Here is a 21547-nt window from a genome sequence, read left to right on the forward strand (position 1 = left end):
GGTGCCAAAGTAAGTGTCAGTTTTACCATTCCTTGATGTTTTCCAGTCAAGAATAGATGCCTTCCTAGAAGATGTGTTTGTATGAAAGTCACTGATCTACCAAGAGAAGAGTCCCCAAAATACAGAGCTGGCCAAGTAGACAATGACTGTACCCTAAAACAACCTCTAAACAGTTCCTTGATCAAATAATTGTGAACTGAGTTTGAATTATTATTGTAATTACTTTTTAGAGATGCTGCATTTGCCCAATTGCCCACATCCTGTGAAAATTCACTGACATGGCAGTTTCCCACTTAGCCCTAATATAACAAACAGAGTGAAACATTTCCCCAGATAGGCTAAGCCAGTGTTGAAATTGTCACCCATGTTTCAGAATACAGTGGAAGTTTACCTTTCTTGTGAGGTAAAATAAAGACTTATTATTCAGCAGCTGCTTTTTTTCTGGCTGGTAAAGCAGGAAAAGTATCTTATTTTCCATCAAACACATACTAACTCATGTTGTGGCAGTCCATTAATTAAGGGTGAAACTCAAAGATTTTGTTTTCCTTCTGTCCAACTCACTACAAAATGACCAAAAAAATATCACTATGCTATTTTATCTCATGATCACTATTATTGCACAATGGTCAACTCATTGCTGTTATTTATTAAACATGTCATACCCAACAGAATGTTAGAAGATACTTGTTTCACTCAGAAACCACAGCAGGTATGAGCCGGCAGGGCTGGTACCCCCACCAATACCACCAGAGAGGTTTGTAACCAGAAGGAACTTTACTGAGTAGTGTAGAAATGGTTCATTTAAAAAAAAACCACCACCAACAGACCACACTACTACTCACTGTTCATTCATCCACAACTTCTGATATTCAAGTACCTTTATATCTAAAGCACTCAGAGAAGGTCCTGTTACCACACCCTTGCAGAAGGAGAGGCAGCACTCTTAAGAAGGTGCCAAGAAATGGTGCCTTTCGTTCCACATTGCAGTTTAACTAGTGCAAAAGCAAGACAAACCATGCATCAACAATTTAACAACTGCTAAGAATGATTTTTGCCTGGTCATGCTCTTTTTACTTTCACTCTCAGTGAGATCCATCCTATGCACAGGAGCAAGGAGAGGGGTAGATATTACTGTTATCCTACACGTACCCTTCAGCATTGAAATACCAATTAATGACTATATATAACCATCATAAAGGAATATATATAGCCATCATGTATCCAGCCAGTGGCTCTGGTGAGCAGCTCCCTTATCAGTCCCTAGTGCCCCCTAAAATGTTCACTGCACATGCTCACCTAAAAATCACCTCAGTCATCAACCCTGTGGGGTTCAAACTCCCACTATAAAACAGATCCTCTGAATTGCATACCAAAATCCTCCCAGGCCCGGGGAGCCACAGCCTGGGCAGCTGCAGGAAGGCAGTTCTAGGAGCAGCTTACAGCCACAAGGTGAAACAATGCAGTGAAAAGATGATGGTCCTCGAGGAGCACCATCGAAACTGTTGGAGGGAACTGACCTGGCCTTACTGCCCCAACCCGAGGGCTCCAGCCCAGCCAGCCCTGCCTGCACCAGCCCAGGTTTGGCACAGTCACACAATGCAGCCCTGCCACACCAGCCCTCTAATACTCAGTCAAGAAAGGTTCAAGGGTCTCAATCTTGCCAGTACTCCTACAGTTTTATTCCAAGTTTTTTTCTCTGTCAGGGTGCTGCAAAAGTCAACCTTCCTTCTATCACATTTAAATAGGACAATAATTTATCCCTTGAGCAAACCACAGAGCAGCAAGTCCACAAAACCCTTCTGTTGCTGTTTTTCTGAGACAAAACTATACATCCTCCCCCTCCATACCCACACAGTACCACCTGGGCAGCTTCAGGCTTGCAAATTATTGCTTCCCCATCACCAGGAGACCAGTTAGGATCCTTCAGAGAGCCCCTGAGGCTTCTCATATGAAAGGAGTAAATTCAGAGCTGGCAGACAAGATAGATCAGCTTCACAGACCCAGAGAACTGGTTCAGTGCTCCTGAGGGACCATCCTGCAGACACCCAGGACAGAGATGAGATAGCCATGAGTCAGGTGTACCGGAGATACTCTGAAAGGCTAATGTCTCTCAAGGACTGCTTTTCTCATTTGCAGAAAATTAGGAGGTGAAAGGGGCAGAAAAGGTAGTTTATTGTTCCCCTGAATGTGAGACAAAATAATTTAAGTCAGTGCATTAAAATATGATTAAAATTTGTTATTAAAAAAATAGATGATAGGGCTTTTATTCAGGTAAAAACGTAGCACAGAATGAAGCTGCTAGGCACCTCAGCACTCCAGTACTTAGACATTCCCAGAATGCTTCAATTATTGAGTTCCCCTGTGATACATACTGGGTTTCATTTTGATCCACAGGCTATTAAACATGATCTATGATACTTTCAGAAAAGTAGTAGTTTGGAGTTCAACCTGTAACTCGAACTTCTTTTCTTTTATCATTGGTTATTAATGTGCATACAGTACCAAGAGAGCAGAACTAAGGGGTGCACAGATATTCAGGAGCACAGTGCTGCTTTAGGAGAACAAAGTCCATAAGGTCAGACAGAACAAACTGTGTTGAGTACCTTCAAACTCTGCTTTCTTACTAAAAGCAGTTCTCTTCACAGAGAGGCACAAAAGGTCATTTAAAATATTAGCCAGTATGTTCTAACTCCAAAATGAAGCAAAGGAAGTGTAATTAGTCCCATTTAAGCAAGGAAAATACATACTGATTGGGCAAACAAGTGCTATGTAGTCAGGAATCTGAATGCACTTTTTCATTGTCGGAGTGACCAAACACCTGCCCAAGGAGGTTATGGAGTGTCTCATCCTTGGAGATATTCTGAAGTCACCTGGACATTGTCTGTTTTGTGGGGCAACACAGCTTCAAGTAAGAAGTACAGTAATTTCACGATTATAAGCCGCACCATTTTGACTAAAATTTTGGACCAAACCCGCAGTGCGGCTTATGATCAGGTGCGGCTTATATATGGACAAAGAACAAAAAGTTGCTGTTTTAGTTTGGAGGACAGGTGTCTGCTGAGAAAGGCAGGAGCTTCTCTTTGAAATGGAGAATGTAAACTCCCTCCCTCCAAATTATTCTAATTTTGAAATCAAGGGGCTTTCAGGCAAAAATATGGGAATTAGGAATAACAGTTCTTTTCTAGGGAAATTAAAATAGAAATACAGTACTACAAAGAAACAAACTCCAAACCCTGACAAAGTCAGAGTACAACCTGACACCCTGTCAGGCAGGGTGTTGGTAGCAGTCCCATTAAATGGTGGCTGCATCCTCCTGCAGTGACAGATGTGATTCAGTTGAAGCAGTGGTTCTGTAGAAGGTGCAGTTTCCTTCTAAAGGTCCAGTGGTGATATGGAGAAATCCGGTTTTCCTCTGGAGTCCAGTGGAGAAAGGGGCTGCCTTAGTGTCCCAAAACCTCTGTTTTTATCTTGGTAAGAAATGTTGGGCTCTTCCCCCTGGCTGGAGCAACTTCCAACGGGATGCAGTAATTTTATCAGTCACACAGTGGGACTCAATGGGCCATTAGCAGAAAATGACTCCCTGGAGGAAGGATGGGTTGTGAAAAGATAAAGAACAATGCCCTGCCTGGTTTCAATGGATGGCCCATTAGCAGAATATCTGCCGTTGAGATAAGGATCATTGCTCCCACCCTCAACAGATGGTGATGGAATAGATACCTTTTATCACACTCTGTATTATAACGTGCAGCTTATAATCAGGTGCGGCTTATGTATGCACAAAGAACGAAAAGTTGCTGGCACCCGGGAGTGTGGCTTATACTCAATGTGGCTTATAATCGTGAAATTACTGTACTTATTTTTGTTATGCTATTGGGAAAATGGTGAAAGGTACAAACAAAGATGACATTGAAGTGCTCTTAATGTAAACAAAGAGAGAGGATAAGCTCTTACAGTCATTACAAATTCCCTTTTTTTTCTATACTCAGAAAATAGTTTAATATTTGCCTTTTAAAAGTGTCATAGTTGACATAATTTTCAGATTAGCTTTTTCAGTTCTGCCCAAACACAAAGAAAACAATTTTCTGAGGCATGCTGCCAACTGCCTTCTTAATTTTTATGAACTGCACCACTTTCATGCAGTCTCCCCAAACATTCAACTTCCTGGAAAAGAAGTGGGGTTGTTTAACCCTCTTGGTCTTTCCACAGTTTAAGGGATGCTTAACAATGGGTAGAAAGCATCTGCTGCTCTGGGTAACAGGTTGTGTCTATCTGAAAGCCATACAAATTTAAAAGTACCGTCTTTGTTCACAATGAAATAGCAAGGAGCTCTTATGCAGTGCTGAAATGCCCTTTAGTCGACTGAGTCTGTGCAATAAAGCAGAGGGTGCATTTCTACTGAATCCCCACCACTTCTGTTGACCTATCAGTTACAAAATAAGACTTCTTAGAAGCTTCCTGTCTATAAACAGATAGATTCATTATATGTGAAGCTTTTAACAATGCAAAGATTTGAAAACAAGTTATATTCTGTATCTGAACTGAAAGCTAAAATGACCCTCAGGTCTAAGGAGGTAGCATGCAAAAATTTTAAGATATTGGACAAGTGGAACCCATGCTTTCCCTCTAAGAAAGGAGTACACCTACACAAAATATATACCACCACCATAGGTAATTTGCTTTGGTCCTGAAAGAGCACTCATGTCAACTGCTCCTTTTTAACCTGAATTAAGTACGATATTTAGCCAGTGGCCATAGTGCTCCTAATACCTGAGCCAGCTAAGGCATTGTCACAGAGCGTTGCAAACCATGATGGAAACACACCTTGCAGTCATCTCCCTGGAAGGTTTGGTCATTTACTTTGAATTTGAATCTGTGGGGCTCTAGTGATTGCATTTCCTAAGAATATTTCTCTCCACTTTGTCTATCACCCCCAGCTTCATTTCATGCCATTATGTGTATTACCACGTGGAGAAATTATCGGAGCCTCCATTATCCTTAAAAGGATTTCAAGCAAGAAACGACTAGTGTGAAACCTACTTCATCTCTGGAGATCTGAGCAATCTTGCTCTGCAGGTGGCTTAGGGAAGATGAAATCCTTGTTCAACTTGAATGCAACATATGGAGCTGCAGCAGACTCCCTCCCTCCAGCTTTGATTGTTTTAGTAGGCTGAGCACCAGGGATCAATAGACCTCAGTCCCCAGTGTGCCTTGACACGCACAGCTCAATGTTAAGTCTCTGACTAAAGTTGCCCTGTATTCTCATCTAGTAAACCATTCTGCCTCAAAATCATTGGGGTTTCTTCTCTTTTCTTTTTTCTCCCAATAATTGAGGTGTAGTTTTAGCAGCTGTGCAGCAGTGCTTTTAAAATAGAGTTGTTTTGCTGCCAGATGTATTATTTAGTGATGTTGATTGTAGCCTATTTGCATCAATTGAGACAGGTACCACTGACCTAACAAATGTAAAGATTTCTGCATTGATAGGACTGCCTTTAACTGAAGCCCAACTGATACTACACACCCCTGAAAAGTCAGTGTGGAATAAGGGGCAGAGTAGAAAGCTAGAACAGAAATATCTATGACTGTCATGTCATGAATCACTACAGTATCACTTACGAATTGTTGCAGAAAGCACAGGTTGAAAGCAGCAGTTCATACCCTTGCCTTGCCTTATTGCATCTACTGTAGTTACAATACAGTCATACAAATATACCTTTGTTCTAGCCCCATACACACACCTGATATGCCAGACATCCCACAAAAGAGCAAGTGTGAGATCGGGTCACTCTCACACACCATTATATGTGGGTGAAAGTTAGGCAGGTGTACAACCTCACCAATGTAAAATATACACTGAAATGCCCCTAACACCTGGTTCAAGTGCTGAGGTAAAATAGACACTGTCAAGTGCATTGATTCATGCATTGATTCCTGCTTCTCCTGATGAAGACTTCATCATCCAGTTCAGGCCCCTAGACTAACACTACTACTTCAGTAATCATGTGAGAATAAATATAAAAGAGAACAAAAACATAAATTCCAGTTTTAAGCAAATACACAGTCAGAAACCAAAATATTCTACTCTGAATTAACATTTTTTTCTAAAAAGCATGCTATTTTTTTTTATTCTTATAACCCAATTCTATGGAGGATACATTTAAAACAAAGTAATGTTAACTACCTTGATTAATTAACAGCTACAGTCACTTTTGTACTGATGAGTTACATAAAACTGCAGAAAAAGACACATATAAAAAGGCAAAGTGTGCAAATCCCTCATTAATGAGGTACTGAAACACTGCTATAATTTTTCTCAGCTATTATATTATGTTGTACTGTTTCTTCTCATTTATCAAAGCTTACACCTTTCTTCTGAACAACAACAGTCATTTATATGCACCCAAACTACAAAAATTTTATTCATCTGCTGCTGTATATTATGCAGCATTAGTTGCAAAGAGATGTTGTTACTTAAAAAAACTAATGCTTATTTTATTATTAAACTTCTGAGCATCACCTTCTGCTGAGGAATGGTTTCACTACATCATAAGTCCTGATTATTACCATGTTACTCATTTTGTGGCTCCAGTGCTTACTGTGCCTGTCTCCCCGAGGGTCCTTGCCTGCAGCCCTGCCTCCACGTGGTCTCCTGATCTCACCTCTCCTGGAATGCTGCATTTCTGCCCTTCTTGAACACAATACTGAGAATGCAGCTAGGTTCACTCAATCAGGAGGAGATTTTGCAGCCCTTCTCCCCAGAGACCTGTGAAATAAAAATCTAAAAACAGCACACAGCATATGCTAAAGATTTAGTGTTAGGTTCTTTTTACCTGTATTTATGAATAATGCAGCCAATCAAGGATCTCTTAGGTTCCCCTTCTGAATAATGAAGTCTTTCCCAAGGTGTTTTTGGCTGCAGGTTGCCTAAGTCATGATCTGGGACCTCCCTTTCTTGTTCTCCTTGTTAAAGATGGTAGAAAACCAGCCAATTCCTCAAGTAGTTTCCTTGGGTAACTGCCTTAAACTTTATAGGGTGAATCTGAAGTTTTTGTTACCTTGATTTCTCTGAAAATCAAATTTCTTCAAACAGACCATTCTGAGGTCCTATGTGATATGCTGAAATTACAGCCCACCTGTCCCTGGAAGGTCTAGAAGAAAGATTGCCAAAGCAATCTCTTCCATCTGTAGATTTTTGTTTCTTGAAGTCCACGATAGATTTGAAGGGTGCTTTAAGAGAAAGCACGGACATTGAGGGATGACACTACTGAAGTCTAGCTTGACGACATCCACAGCCTTTCCTTCATCACTAAGTTGGTCACCTTGTCATGGAAGCCAATGATTTGGTCAATCTAACTCCTGAATATTTCTGTGCAAATCTTACCATTTGTTTTCCTGCCATTTGTTGTGGCCCTTCACTGAGACTCGTGTCAAACTAGATGCTAGAGGCAGTAGGCTACTTGCTACCATAAAAGTTACTTATGTGAGGAAAGTTCACAGAAACCTGTCTCTGTCGTTATTCTTCAAACAGACACATGCAAGTATTGTTTAATTGTTTTCTTGTTCAAGGAAAACTCGACGTTTTTCTTTCCATGTACCACACACAAAGTAGTACACAGGGATGCAGCAAATCAAATCACATTTTGCCCAGAAATCCCAAGTAGAAATACATTTGCAGGGACATATTTGGGATCTTATGCATAAACCCGGTTTCACTGCATTTAATACTGTGGTTATAACTTAGTTTTTATCTTGTTCTTCCAAAATGCAGAGGACAAACTTTTTTAATATAACCAACTGGAGGGCTTGTTTTCCTTTCCCATTCAAATCTTGTACCATAATCAATAGTTATTTTGAATACATAAATACTGCTGAATCTCGTCCTTGATTAAGACAAGATTCAGGGGTTGCCAAGGCAACACCTCTTCACCCTCCTTACATTTATGCTTTGGTATGAAATCTCTCATTACACAAATGTATCACAACACCATTCAGCATGACAGTCTATTTTATGAATATGCCTTCAGATAACAGATATATTCTTCTCCTAAATAGGAGAGAAAGGCTGGAACAAGGTTACCTTTTACTAAGGTGAAGCATGGAGGGGCAAAATGGCATTCCAAACTATAAAGGCTTTAGCAGGACATTACTACCTTACTATGACTTTACATCCTGAGCCCTCTATTAGAGCAAATAATTTTTTTATTTCTTGGTCACAAATCCTCAGAAAGAAAGGAAGGAAACAAAAGAAAACTAGAACACATCAACTGCACCTCACAAGTAAAGTCTGAGACTGAGATGCTAGAATTCTGAATTACTGAAACTAGGAACTGTGTATAAAAGCTTTACTGAACCATTGGAAATCTAATATTCCAGCCTATGTTCTTTAGAACCACAAAGCAGGCAAAGTTTGGGCCGTTTAAACAAAAGACTTACTAGGAGCCTACTGCCACTTTTTGAACCTAGATTTTGAGCTCTAAAGTGGTACTTAGCAATAAACCACTAGCCCTCTTTACTTAGCAGCATTCATTACATAGTACTCTACCTACAGTTATGCTCCAGGATCCTTTGGCAAGGCCAGGATCCTGCAGGAGAAGGGATCTGTTAAAGGCAGCTCTATGCTGTCTTTTAGTCTACAAGACTGAAATCTGAGTTTCAGCAGACTTCAAACCGATCCAGAATGAGTAAGACATGGTTGGCTGGCAATAAGATAGTTCCAAATGTATCCCCTCAAACTCTTCCTTGTGCCCTAGCATCCTCTGTGTTGCCAGGAGGCTTTCCAGAGATGCTACCACTAACAATCAGCTAATTCTACATCATTTGCAGGCCTTTCAGTATAAGTTGAGAAAGCTGGCTTTTCTATAGATAAGATTGTTATGAGAAAGAATATGAATAGATATCTGTAGGTATGGAGAAAATATGAAAATTGAAATGATATCTGCTTGTGTGTTTTTACTTCTTCTCTCGCTCCCATTTCTGGTTTGCAATTTCCAGTTCAGCTTTTCTCGCCGTGACCCTGTGACACACCGACCATTCTCAGCAGTAAACAAAATAAATCCTACGGTGTGTCACCGAAGGAAAAGGAGCGAAATTCCCACAGGGGGGCGCATCCAGCACTAGCAAAGCCATTGCTCCTTCATCCCGACCATTATGTCAGTTCCAGGTCTGAGACAGCAGCCCCCAGTCTGCAATGACAAAATAACTCCACTTACAGACACTTCTAGTCGGACCTACCAGCAACTCCCCAGCACCACAGAGCCCGTTTGCATGGTTTCTACAAGAAGAAATCTCTCCCCACTTGTGAAGGATGGCACTGGAACAAACCTTACACAGCTGGATCATTTAGGGGCTGTACTGTGTGCTATTGCCTCAGTATTCGGGACATGGACTGTCCCATGGACATCTAACTGCTTCCAAAGCCTTGCTGCACTGTTTATAGGGCTAGTTTCACCGCACAGCCAACTCCTGCTGCAATCCCAAAACATCAAAGTGTTGTCAGACTGTGGATGTGCACAGAATTCCCAATTTCACACAGAACAGAGGAATGCACCATTCATGCTGTTCTTTACTTCCCCCATCATTGTGTTTTCTCACTCCCTAAATTGTTCAGGTGATGAATCAAATTACCAATTACTGGCTGTTCCAAATCCTTTAGGCTTCTATCACCTGTTTTGAATGTAGGAGACTCTGAAGACCCCAAATTTCACCTGAAGTTGAAGGCTCCAGAATTTAAAAAAAAACAGCCTACCCCCCCAAAAAAAAACCAAAGTAAGCTTCTGAGAGACACATTCTATGTAGGACAACAGGAAGGCTGACAGAATCAGGTATCATAATACCATCCAGTCAGACCTGACACATTTCCATCTAAAGTGGGTCATGGAAACTGGAGAAGGGCCAGTTCAGCAGAAAACCTCCAGGGTTGTTTTGCATAGGACTATGCAAATGCTTCATAAAACTGAGGACTTTAGATCTGAACAATTTGCTTATTAACTTTCACCAGCACTAAAACTCATATAACTAGCTTTAGAAGACAGCATGTTATTCTGAACAATATTGCTGAATGAGTAGTTGAATAAAATCAATTACTTGCCCTAGGGATTTTTAAGACATATGTTTCCCTAATTATCATCAGTTATGCAGGTCAACAAAAAGGAAGATTGATTTCTGGATCAACAGAGTAGCTGTGATGTTAAAATGTAGTGTGAAAAGAGAAATTGTGAATGAAAGCATTTTAATACTCAGTGATATTATGGGAATACTCAGGAACTGCTTGCAATCAAGAAACCATCACAGCTCCATCTGTCCATCAACAGCACCATGTAACAACCTCTCCAGCCTTAATGCCGTTATCATTTACACCTTGCTGATCAGGATGCATTCCTTCTTGTCCAGCAATATATTTGTATCGATTAATGTAATATAATGACCATGCTGGTTGCATCAGCAATGTTAAAACAAATTGATTTTAGCTGAAAAAGTCAAGTCAATCTTATTTTTTCTGACCCAGTGCTGTCATCTCATCTGCTCACTGATACATGTTGTGCCCCAAACTGGCCCTCAGCATCCAAAAAGCAGAGTAACCCCAGGCCTATCCCTGCAGAGAATCAGAGAGGTGAAATAACATGTTTTCACTGTGAAATAGGCTCACTTCAGTAGTGTCAAACTACTTCCCAGCAGTATCTAAAATAACACAACTAACAATCATAATTTTTTGTTTCCTCCAGGAGAGAAATTTGTGCCATTTCCTACGGAGCTTTGGTCTGTTTTGTGCTAGATTTTTTTTTCAGGCTTTTGTGGGGAGGAATGAAATAGTTTATGTCTTAGGATTTGGGATTTCTTAGTTTTTCAGGCTTTTGTGGGGAAGAGTGAAATAGTTTATGTCTTAGGATTTGGGATTTCTTATGTTTTCATCAGAGGAGATAAAGAATCAAGAAAATGTCACCTTGCCCATTAAAAGAGTCGTTGAGATCTGAAGGAGAGGTCAGTTTTTGGAAGAAATTGCACGCAAGCTTCTTTCCCTCAAGTTCTTTTCCAAAAACACTGGCTAGGAAATCTGTATTTCCAGAATCAATCTATCTGTATTGGTACATAAAATAAAGGCAGGTATCTATTCCCTACCCTGACTAGAAGCACCATAGAATAACTGAGCAAAGAACCAGTAAGTTACACTCCATAAGCCAGTCAAATATATGTGCTCAAGGCCATTTGTTGTGCTTCATCCCTTCCCTCCTTGGTCCCATCTGCAGCCACATAAATCAGAGACAGTTGTAGCATTGTTTTTTCTATGCCTTCTGGTTGCTCCTTCCCAAATTCTCACTCCTCCATGAATAGATGAGATGTTACACAGCTCTGTATGCATACATACACACACACATACACACATATATATGTGTATATATATATGAACACATATTCATATATAAGCCTTCCACTCTAAGGAGAGGACAGGAAGCCCCAAACAAAAGGAACACAACTTTGTGAAAGCATGGTAAATTCCATGCCATTGCATCCATACTGTGGCTATGCATCTGTATTACAAAATCTATAAATGTATTACTTTCCAAAACAATACAGATGCTATTAAGGAAGATCTTCTTCCTAAAGACACCAGCCTCCAGCAAAAATTGAAAGCAATTCCTGTGAAAGATGCTGAAATGAGAGCAGATGTTACAGGAAGTATGTATATAATGTATGCAAGCTTGTTTACATAGTATGCAGATGATATACACATCTTTGTTCCAGTTTAAATTTCTAGCAGCAAATTCTATGAAAAAAATAAGTACAGAACACCAAAGCTCTTCCAGAGATGAACAAACAATGAATTAAATTCAATTCCTCACAGAATAACTTATTCAGTAAAGCATAATACCACCATGTCTAGTGGGTTCTTAATTAAGTCTTAATTAATGATTCTCCACTAGTAAATGCAAAATTTTGCTGCTGCTTTTTTTCCAAAATGTTCATGATTTTCTATCTGGATGACAGAGTGTTACCAAAACTGAGTATCTGATGAGTACCTGTGAAGTTTTTCCCACAGTCTTTTCCCATTGTATTCATGTTGTCATTTATGTTCAACATCAGAAATATATTCTTGCCTGATCATGGATTATTACAGATAATGCAAGCCAAGTTCCAAGGACAGCACTAAGTATATTAAACAGGTAATGAATAATCTGTCTAGACAAGAGATGCGCCAACTATGTTCCTCTTCTCTCAGTTTGCCAGCTGCTAACAGTTTGTATAACAAGCTGAGTACTTGTTAATGCTTACATCACTTATAGTAAGGAAAAAATTAATTTGATTTGTCTAAACCAAGAAAAAACTTAAATTTTACCAATATTTACCAATATCTATTAAAGGATTAAATCCTTTAGTCTACTGATCAGTTATAATGGTGAGGCAGAGCCAAGGGCTATTTCACATTCTTGTGTGGCACACAGATAAATTAGTAAGCCTCGGGTAACACATGACACTTACCTGGTGCAGCTTTTGCCAAAATTCAGGTCCATCCTCCATTTTTCTTAAGCTCGGTGGAATGTACCAAAAGCAGACGTTTGCATACTCCGGCTAAACAAGAGAACAAGTGATTGTTTATTAGATTCAATAGGGATAACATATTGCAGCTTTTGAAAGAGTTCTGCTTTATTTTTTGTGAGGGTGAAACCTTTGAGTTTACATCCTTTCATTTAAAGCTTCCTTCTCCAAGTCATCTTTCGTTTCCCTTTTTGAAACTAGAAATAATTTTTCATCCATTACCATCCATTCCTCTTCCTGCTGCCAGGGGCTCCTTTTAAATTTCTTCTTCTTATATCCATCTGTAAGTCTGTTTTACTCAGTAAAAGACTTTGGCTAGAAAAAGTATAGGAAAGGCAGAGAAAAGTAACTTACAGAATTCGTATTTGAGGCAACTTTAAAGAATACATTTTCTTTTTAGTGTTTTGGGGTTTTTAAATAGAAATTTGCAATGATGCCTTTTATACAAAACACCAAAACTCAATTTTTGTGACCATTTAACACTTTCACACCTCGTCATTTTTCTACTGAACAATGCCAATCTCCTCTCATGTCATAGAGCACTCTATACAGTGCTGGAGTTAATGATGAATTTCTCACTTTCCACATTTTATAAAAATCTCAAGACGCCTTGCAGGGTGTGCACCATATCCTGAATGTGTCTTGTCTAACATCTAAGCAGGCCTTTTGAGTGAAGTCTGAAACTCCACTCTGCTTCTCTCCAGGGAAATTTTGCCTTTAAACTCAGCAGAGCTGCAAGGCTCCTAGCAGAAGTGGCTGTTAATTACGCCTTATAAAATAAGGCATTTCGTGCTTATGAGGTTTCTGTATCATATATGATTGAGAAAATATTCCCAGCAGGCCAGTCCAGGGTCTCTATCATTTCCTGTTAATTTGGAACTTTTTTTGTTTACCTGCATAGAGAACAGTAATATGAGGAATACATATACCTTCTGATCCCATCCCACACAACCCATAAATCAAAGCAAATCTTGACCTCCACTATCTGCAGCACAGCATGCAGGTGCCATCTAGATTATATTATGGATTATGCTAACTTGGATTGTGAACTCACACACCCCACTCCTATCCCACATGCCATCCTCATCAGTACTAGTGGAATGTAAAAAAGCACTGTTAAAAGGGAGCTTGGTAGCTGAGTCACACCACCTCTTTGCCCCACTGTGGATGTGGCTGCTGTTATAATCCCAGGCAGTCTCCGGAACAAGGAGAGCCCACCGGCTGAGACATGTTCTTCCGTGAAAGGCCACTGAGAGCTGCTCATATCATTTTCCGCTTAACTTCAAAGAATGCATTAAATACAATTTAATCATCAAGAACAATATCATTGTCAGCAGGAACTGAGCTGCAAACCTGTCGTGCTTCTGCTGAATGGAATAAAGATTGGCTCTTAAAGTTCCATTTCTTCCCCCAAAGAGCTTGCTTTGAGTACACATGTAAACACAGACCCTGAAAAGGCAGCGCCTTCCCCGTAAGAGCAAGCAGTAGCTCAGTGTTACAGGGTTAACTGCAAAACTTTTTAAAATCAGATGGCAGGAGCAGACAGATGGCATACATCACCATATTGCCATTGCCTATACTGCCTTCTTGATTATCTGTTTTCTTTCACACATCAAATACATCATTGCCCTCTGAAAATACCATTCATCTTAGAAAACTACCCCCAGCCATGCTTCACACTCTATTTCTGGTTATCTTGTCACAGGTCTTATCCAAGCAGGTAAGCAATTATACCACAGAAGAGTTCAAGATGACTCAAGCTCAAGTGGCATTTCCAGAGAGCAATTCTCATTACATCTTTTTTCCTCACTGCATGTATCAGAGGATCATCTTCCTAAGATTCTTGTCTGAAGCCCATCTTCCCTTCAGAGAGGCCTTGCACAGCTGGATCTCGCTGACTCATAGCATCTTTTCTTTGAATTCTCCTTGCCTATCCCCTTGCACTCCTGAAAACTTTCTTAACCCTTTCAACTTCTCAACTCACAGAACTCATAGAACTCAAGTAGCTCAACTTCTTTCTCATATTCCATACTACAGCACTCCCTTCAAACCCACTTTTAATCCAGCTGTCCCATTCCTTCAGGAACTACAGAGCAGCCTCTGTCTTACCAAGAGTTTTTCACATCTACAGCAGATCTGACCTTTTTGCTAAGGTCTACAATAATAAGAAATGGACAGCTTTTGACAGACTTGCCACTTTTCTAACCCCATCCTGTGCTGCTGGCCAAAAACTCTTCGACTGACCAGCAGTTTTCAAAGTTCAAGAGAAAAGTTTGCATTGTATGAACAGTATAAAATATTTTTCACATTTTGTATTTTGTCTAGCCTAACCTGGAATGCTCATGGTGGCACTTACTCCATTTCCCATCCTCCTCCATGTACTCTCTTCCTCTTGATCTCACATACCAGCCTGTCTTTCACACAAGCATATTTCCAACAATTCAAAAAGTTTTTAATAAAAATGACAGGTCTTTGCAACATCCCCAGGTAACAGCCTTATTAACCGAAGAGCTGAGGACAGCTGGAAAAACACTACAGTAATTTCATGACTATAAGGCACACCAGAGTATAAGGCGAACCATTTTTTTGCAGCGAGGAGCTGTGCCACGCACAACAAAGCAACGAATTAGTAAGGGAATCACGCGGTTGCGGGGTTTATTGGCAGGTCCTCAATTTGCAAACATTTTTCACAGATTGGTGTAGCCTTTAAACGCAGCCCCAGACACCCTCCCTCTGCCGTGGGCCCTGGCACTGCCACCCACCCCGGCACTGGCTGGCATGGCTCGGCTCCCGTGGCACGGCCGCGGCTTGCGGCTCGGGGCTCCTGTGGGGCTGCTGCCCCTCGCAGTTCGGCACTGACATGGGGCCATTCCCCCTCATGGCTCGGCACTGCCATGGAGCCGCCCACCCTCACGGCTCGGCTCACAGCTCCCACTTCGGGGTTGGCAAATTTCCCAACTTTGTCCATATATAAGGCGCACTTCCGGGTTTTGATCAAAATTTTATTCCAAAGGGTGCACCTTACAGTCGTAAAATTACTGTACATAAGCTCTATTCTCTTCACTCACTCTCCCCCCAAGCAAGATCACCAAACAGGAAATAAGCTGACAGGTTTAATAAAACAAGTTAAACACACAACTTTTGGGTAGTTTTTAGAAAAATGGGAGTCAAAATAGAACTAGGGAAAAAACCATGTACTTCAACAATGAAAAGTCCATTTTTAGGATCAAACTGTTTTTACATCCAGCACACAGTCTTATCTGTAGGTCTGGCAAGCATTGCTTTTTTTACAGCCAGCCTCTTTGGACTCACAGAGAAGTGCTCCATCTACACCCCCTGAGGCAATACAGGATGAGAAGTGAGGAAATTAGGTATAATGATGGTAAGGAGCACAGCATGTATTATGTGTGTTCAGTCATACCTGTTGATCTCCAATACATAAACTTACTAGATTAGATACTTTAAACACAAATTGGTAATTGACTAAAAAGAACAAAATAAAACAATGGACACTTCCAAACAATAATAACAGTTCAGCTCTGTTTTCACTTACCTCCAAAAGAAGCTGGAATCCCTCTCTTTTTTTAATTTCCTCCACTAGATACCTGTAATTAAAAAATCAGGGGTTTAAAGCATAGAACAAAACAATAAACACAGACAACAACAAAAAACAGAGTCTTAAACATGTATTTGTTCTTCTTTTTTTGTTTTTTCCACACTTAGAAAACAGCAGTTAAACCTCGTTTCTACCTGCTGTGAAAATGCAATAGCTATCAGTTCCTGCAAACAAAAGAAGTCTACAGCCAGTCAAGGAGCATTGAGGAGAAGCCAACGTCTGTTCTCAGGCACAGATTTTCAGCAGAGTCACATGGCACAAACTGATACTATTTTCATCAGGTTGTGAACTTTCACAATGCAAATTAATACCCCCATTCCTTGTTCTCAAGTGCCAGTGCTGGGCTGCCATGTTATTTCATGGTCACTCTGACACCTCTTGCATTCTACTACCATCAAAATCTCTTAGCTTAGCCCAGAATTTAAAAATTTGAACATACTTCAAGCTCAGCAATTTTCCCAGTACTGTACACATTCCACACAGTACAACAGTGCAACTTTCCATTCAGTGGGCCACTGCTTATGTACAACAATCCCTGGACCTCCTATGCTAACACTGTATTTAAACAGGTATTTATTTTCTTTCTCACCTGCCACATGTGAAAAACAGAAGCCTTCAATGGAAAGATAGATTTGAATCAAAATTTTGAGTACAAACAGCTTCAATTTACAGATTTTTTTAAAAAGCATGACCATAACTTTGCCATGGCAAAATATCACAAAGGAACTCTGAAGCAAAGAGAACATGGATAGGAATTCTCTTTCTTCTCCCCTCCTCAAAGCCTTACAAAGAAAAATTTCAACAAATTCACTGCAAGTTCATACTGCTTTTCCATTCCAACAGAATTTTATTCTTCCCCATGAAGATATGGCTATCTAACATTAATAAACTTCACACAGTTAAACTACTGATTGTGAACAAATCTGCTCTTCTCTTGCATTCACTATTTGCCATTTTCCTGTCAGAAGCTGCATTACAGTCATCACACTAGTAATTCTTTTCGGTGAGAAAGAGAAGTATTGTGAGAATAACCTCCCTTTGTCCTGCCAACACGCCTGAAACTTGCTCGTGGCAGGGACACCTCTAGCCCAGTTGTCTCTGGAATGCCTTCTCAACAGAGGTGCTACAGAAACAGGCTGGCTGGGGAAGCAATAAACAATACCCTAGATGGCACACATTTTTCCAAACAGCGCCTGGGGAGCTGTCATGCTGTTTATCATTAGCAAACGCTGTGCCTTTGACTCATCATCTCCCAGCACACATCCCAGCAAAGCCATTGCTGTGGTGGAGGGCCAGGACCCACAACACACAGCTCAGGAGCTGTGCTGGGCACTGGTGAGGTGTTTCTACTCCTGGAACAAGTCACAGCAGCTCAGGAGCTGTGCTGGGCACTGGTATTTCCTCTCACTGGAACAAGCCACAGCTCTGCTTGTTTCTGCCATGGCCATTCAGATCCTCCTGTGTGCATTTGTTTGTTACCTGGCTGTTGATGTCCACACTACTGCTTAGGTTGAGAGACATGATTACCTTATGTCCAAAAACCTTGCTGCTTCTGTCCTGTTTATTAAAAGATACTTGTCTGTGCCATAAAACCAATCTTCAGCAACATCAACAAGCTGTTCATATGACAGTGGCCTTCAATTAATTTTTGTCTTTTAATAAATTATGAAAGTGAAACCTATGCATAACCACTTTACTTTTTCTTTTAAGGTCTTGAATTGTTAGAGCAGTTTTGCAATGCTTAACACCTTTCCCTCTTACCTCAAGTGCCTTTATTTTATATCACCTTGGTGAAAAATCTGACATAGGCTACCTGATGATCAGGTCAGGTTCACAACATTGTTAATCATGTTCTTAACTACACTGCCAATATCCTAAGGAGGCAGCCATTAGAAAATCCATTGTCCATGATTTGTCTTGCCAGGATCATTTGCTGGCAGTGGAGCAATTTACTTTGTGCATCTTTCCACAGTTGACAGTGAAGTTTTATTATCATGTCACAGTTGTAGTATGTTAGAAGAGCTTGAGTCTTAGTGAAGACCAAAGTACACAGAGAAATATCATTTGCTATGATTAAGCCTTGCAGAAAATGAGGGGTGGAGATCTGCTGTGAAAGTAGACATATGTCTGCTAACAGTGGGTGTCAGAAGAAGAAACAGCCAGAAAAATTCCAAACATTCCTACATCAAAAATAATTGTGGTGAAGAAAATGCACAAAAAAAATCTGAAGTGATCAGCTGGATGCTCTACTCTATGTATTTAAAAAACAAGCCTTTCCAAATAGATAGCATCACAATGTTCCTGGGATATTTAATACCCTGAAAGCACAATTCATCTCCAGAACAAGAAGATATTACTGGAATAGCCAATAGGCAAAGTTTGCTGCATCAGAAATTCATGCCTGCAGTTACCCTAAAACCTTGCAGTGCTGCTTCTCTACAATTAAAAAAAAAAAAAAAAAAAAAGCAATCTTGCTCTTAAATCCTATAGTCAGTGGACTAATTCTGGAGTTAATCCAGGTCTGTGTTCAGGAACACTGAAATACTACCCTTGCAATCAAAGTAACATCTAATGTAACAAATGAGGAGAAAGGCTGCACATCTGAGTACTTGGTAAACCAGGTACAGTGCCCATGTCCATGCAAACTCAAGATGACAATCCTGTGAAGAACGTATTTCATCAGATAATGTCTAAAAATAAAATTACTTCCTAATGGAAAAACAAATCAAAAACCAGAAGAGACAAGTCAGTCACTCCTTAGAAGAGTTACCATCTGAATCCTAATGTTAAACAGAAATATCGATCCCAGAAAGGTCATTAATCACTACATAGTCAGTCAAATGACCTTGGCCAGTGACCTTGATAAGGCTGAATTCTCCTACTGATAGTGGAAAGAATTACTTATTCTGAACAGACAAAGAGCAGTACAATGTTTGCAAGAAAAACAAGGTGCAATTTAACCAGAACATATTAAAAAAAACCAAAACCAGCAAAAAACCTGAGAGGCTTTAAAGAAATAAAATAGAGGAAAAGTCACAGTTTTTTTGAGCTTTTCTGGTTTTGGTTCTTTCTTTTTATTCCTTTCAAATCCACTCTGGGTTTAGGTCAGTGGCATTTTTATTTTCTTTTCAAGTAACTTCATTAGAGTCAGACCATTCCTTTAATTTTGACTGAAGTAAACATTCAATTATATTCTACTTGTCATTTCTTATATAAAGTAAAATGTCAATACCAATTATTTGACTTAAGGCAGTATGTAGCTAGTTTGGTGTAGTTTTCATTGTGCTTTGTCTTATATAAATTCTGAACAAACATTTTACTTAAAGTGAACTGTTTTTAATGGGCCATTATCTTATTTCAAAATAATTTTTTTCTAAGAGAAGAGAAAGCCCCCTGCATATAGAAGTTTCTTCCCAGAAACCAAGACATCACCATAACTTTCTAGATACCCTCTACCAAAAATTTTGCTGAATTCATTTGTGAAACTCAGTTCTGCAAGACCAAAAACTAAATTAAATTGAAGAGGACTGGTGTGGGGAAGACCACAAGAAAAAGGTGTTTCACTCCCTAACAGAACGTACTGTAAGCATTAAGAACTTCAGCAAACTTAAGAAAAACCACTCAGTATGTCAGAACAATATTGCTTTCATACACCTCTACTAGATCCTAATACTATCACAATGTCCTCATACGAGTTTTCCATGATCAGTTTTTTTTGCATTTCCTCTCTCACAAGGAATGACGTGAACAGGTGAAAATTTGGTTCTTTCCAGACACAGCTTGGATTCTGGCACGTAGAACTTCTTTTACACCAACACCACATACACAGTTGAGCTAAAAGAAAGTGTTTCAGTATCTCTGTCCTATGCCTAGTTCAGTTAATATAAATGTTCCACAGTATAGACTGATAGCCTAATTTTGACTTCCATGTTTACCAACACCTACGTTTATTGCTAAAAGCAATAATTACAGTAATTTCATGATTACAAGCCACACCGATTATAAGCTGTACTTCCGGGGTGGTGGCAATGTTTCTTTTTTCCTCCATAAATAAGCCGCACTGGATTGTAAGCCGCACTTTCATTCGCAGCAAGGATCCGTGTGCGACTTTCACAAAGTTGCCATTTAGTAACAGAATCGCGGGATCGCGGGGTTTACTGGCTCAGATCGGGGCTGTGCAGGTTCAGATGGGTCCCGCTTTTCCCCTGCCAGGGCCATGAGGGCTCGGATTGGCTCAGGGCCATGCGAGCTCGTACTTCAGGGTTAGTAAATTTCTGAACCTCATCAACATATTAGCCACACCTGATTATAAGCCGTTCTTCGGGTTCGGACCAAAATTTTAATCAAAACGGTGTGGTTGGTAATTGTGAAATTACTGTACTATTAAATATTGTAGCAAATGTAATAACATTAATTATTATCATTATTAGTTCCACTTATTATACACAAACAAAAGGATAGAGGCAACATGTAACAATGGGGTCAGTTCCAGGATACGGAGTACCAGCAGTGTCAACATTTCAGCCAAGAAAACAGACTAGACATTCTCAAAAACGTGAGGCAGTACCTTGCCAAAGCCAGTGCCCTGTTTACTCTCTCCTCAAGGCCTGTAGTTCCCAATGCTTTCCACATCAGCCAGAACTTGAAAGCATCCGGACGCCTGCTGCACTGGATGGACTTGTCCCCAGTGTCATAGCTGACATCATAGAACTTGTCCTGCTGGAACAGGTACGCGGCCTCCGCAGAGTAACACTTCTTCAGGAGGCCCTGAGAGGAAACACGGCAGAGACTTCAATTGGTGATAAGCATTTCCAAGCCTCCTCATAAGCCAAAGCCTTTATTTTCCTGTCTGTACTAAATGCTTATTAAAAGAGATCTGGATATGCAGGATACCATCCAAAGCCTATGGTAGGATTTAAGAACTGTGAATGAGCCTAAAGTGAGTGAATTCACACTGACAACCTACAAAAATTTTTTTATTATCATTTTCTTCACAACGTCATGGAAGAGCAGCAGGCTGAAGAGAAATTTTCACTCAGATCTCAAGAAATCATGGAAGTTGGTACTACAGAAACAGCCGTCCTAAAACATATATGGATGTGAAAGAGAGTGAAGAAGGAGACACTTTTGTCCACTGCTTCAGTCCTTAGATCACAGAATCACAGAATATTTTAAGTTGGAAGGGACTCACAAGGATCACTGAGTCCAATCCAAGTGAATGACCCATACAGGGACTGAAACCAGAGTCTTGGCATTGTAAGCACCACGACCAAGAGCAACCCCTGAGAAACTTCCTACTGTTCACAAACGGTTCAATCTGTTCCTGCTTTGGTTAGTTCCAAGTAGAGAAGATTTTAGCCCAAAGAAATAAATCTTTAGCTCTTACCATCAAATAGTCACTGT

General features: G+C 40.1%; 1 protein-coding gene across 2 annotated transcripts in view; it reads right to left on the reverse strand.

Annotated features, from left to right (window-relative positions):
• Positions 1 to 21547, reverse strand: part of GADL1 (glutamate decarboxylase like 1) — an 82852-nt gene that overhangs the window by 22877 nt on the left and 38428 nt on the right. For both annotated transcript variants that reach the window (XM_033064870.1, XM_033064877.1), the window contains exons 12-14: positions 20712 to 20911; positions 16082 to 16133; positions 12472 to 12561 (exon numbers count right to left, since the gene is read on the reverse strand). In XM_033064870.1, the coding sequence (XP_032920761.1) occupies positions 12472 to 12561; positions 16082 to 16133; positions 20712 to 20911 (342 nt within the window). The remainder of the gene's footprint in view (positions 1 to 12471; positions 12562 to 16081; positions 16134 to 20711; positions 20912 to 21547) is intronic.

The sequence above is a fragment of the Catharus ustulatus genome, chromosome 1 (genome assembly GCF_009819885.2).
Source record: "Catharus ustulatus isolate bCatUst1 chromosome 1, bCatUst1.pri.v2, whole genome shotgun sequence".
Classification (NCBI taxonomy): Eukaryota; Metazoa; Chordata; class Aves; order Passeriformes; family Turdidae; genus Catharus; species Catharus ustulatus.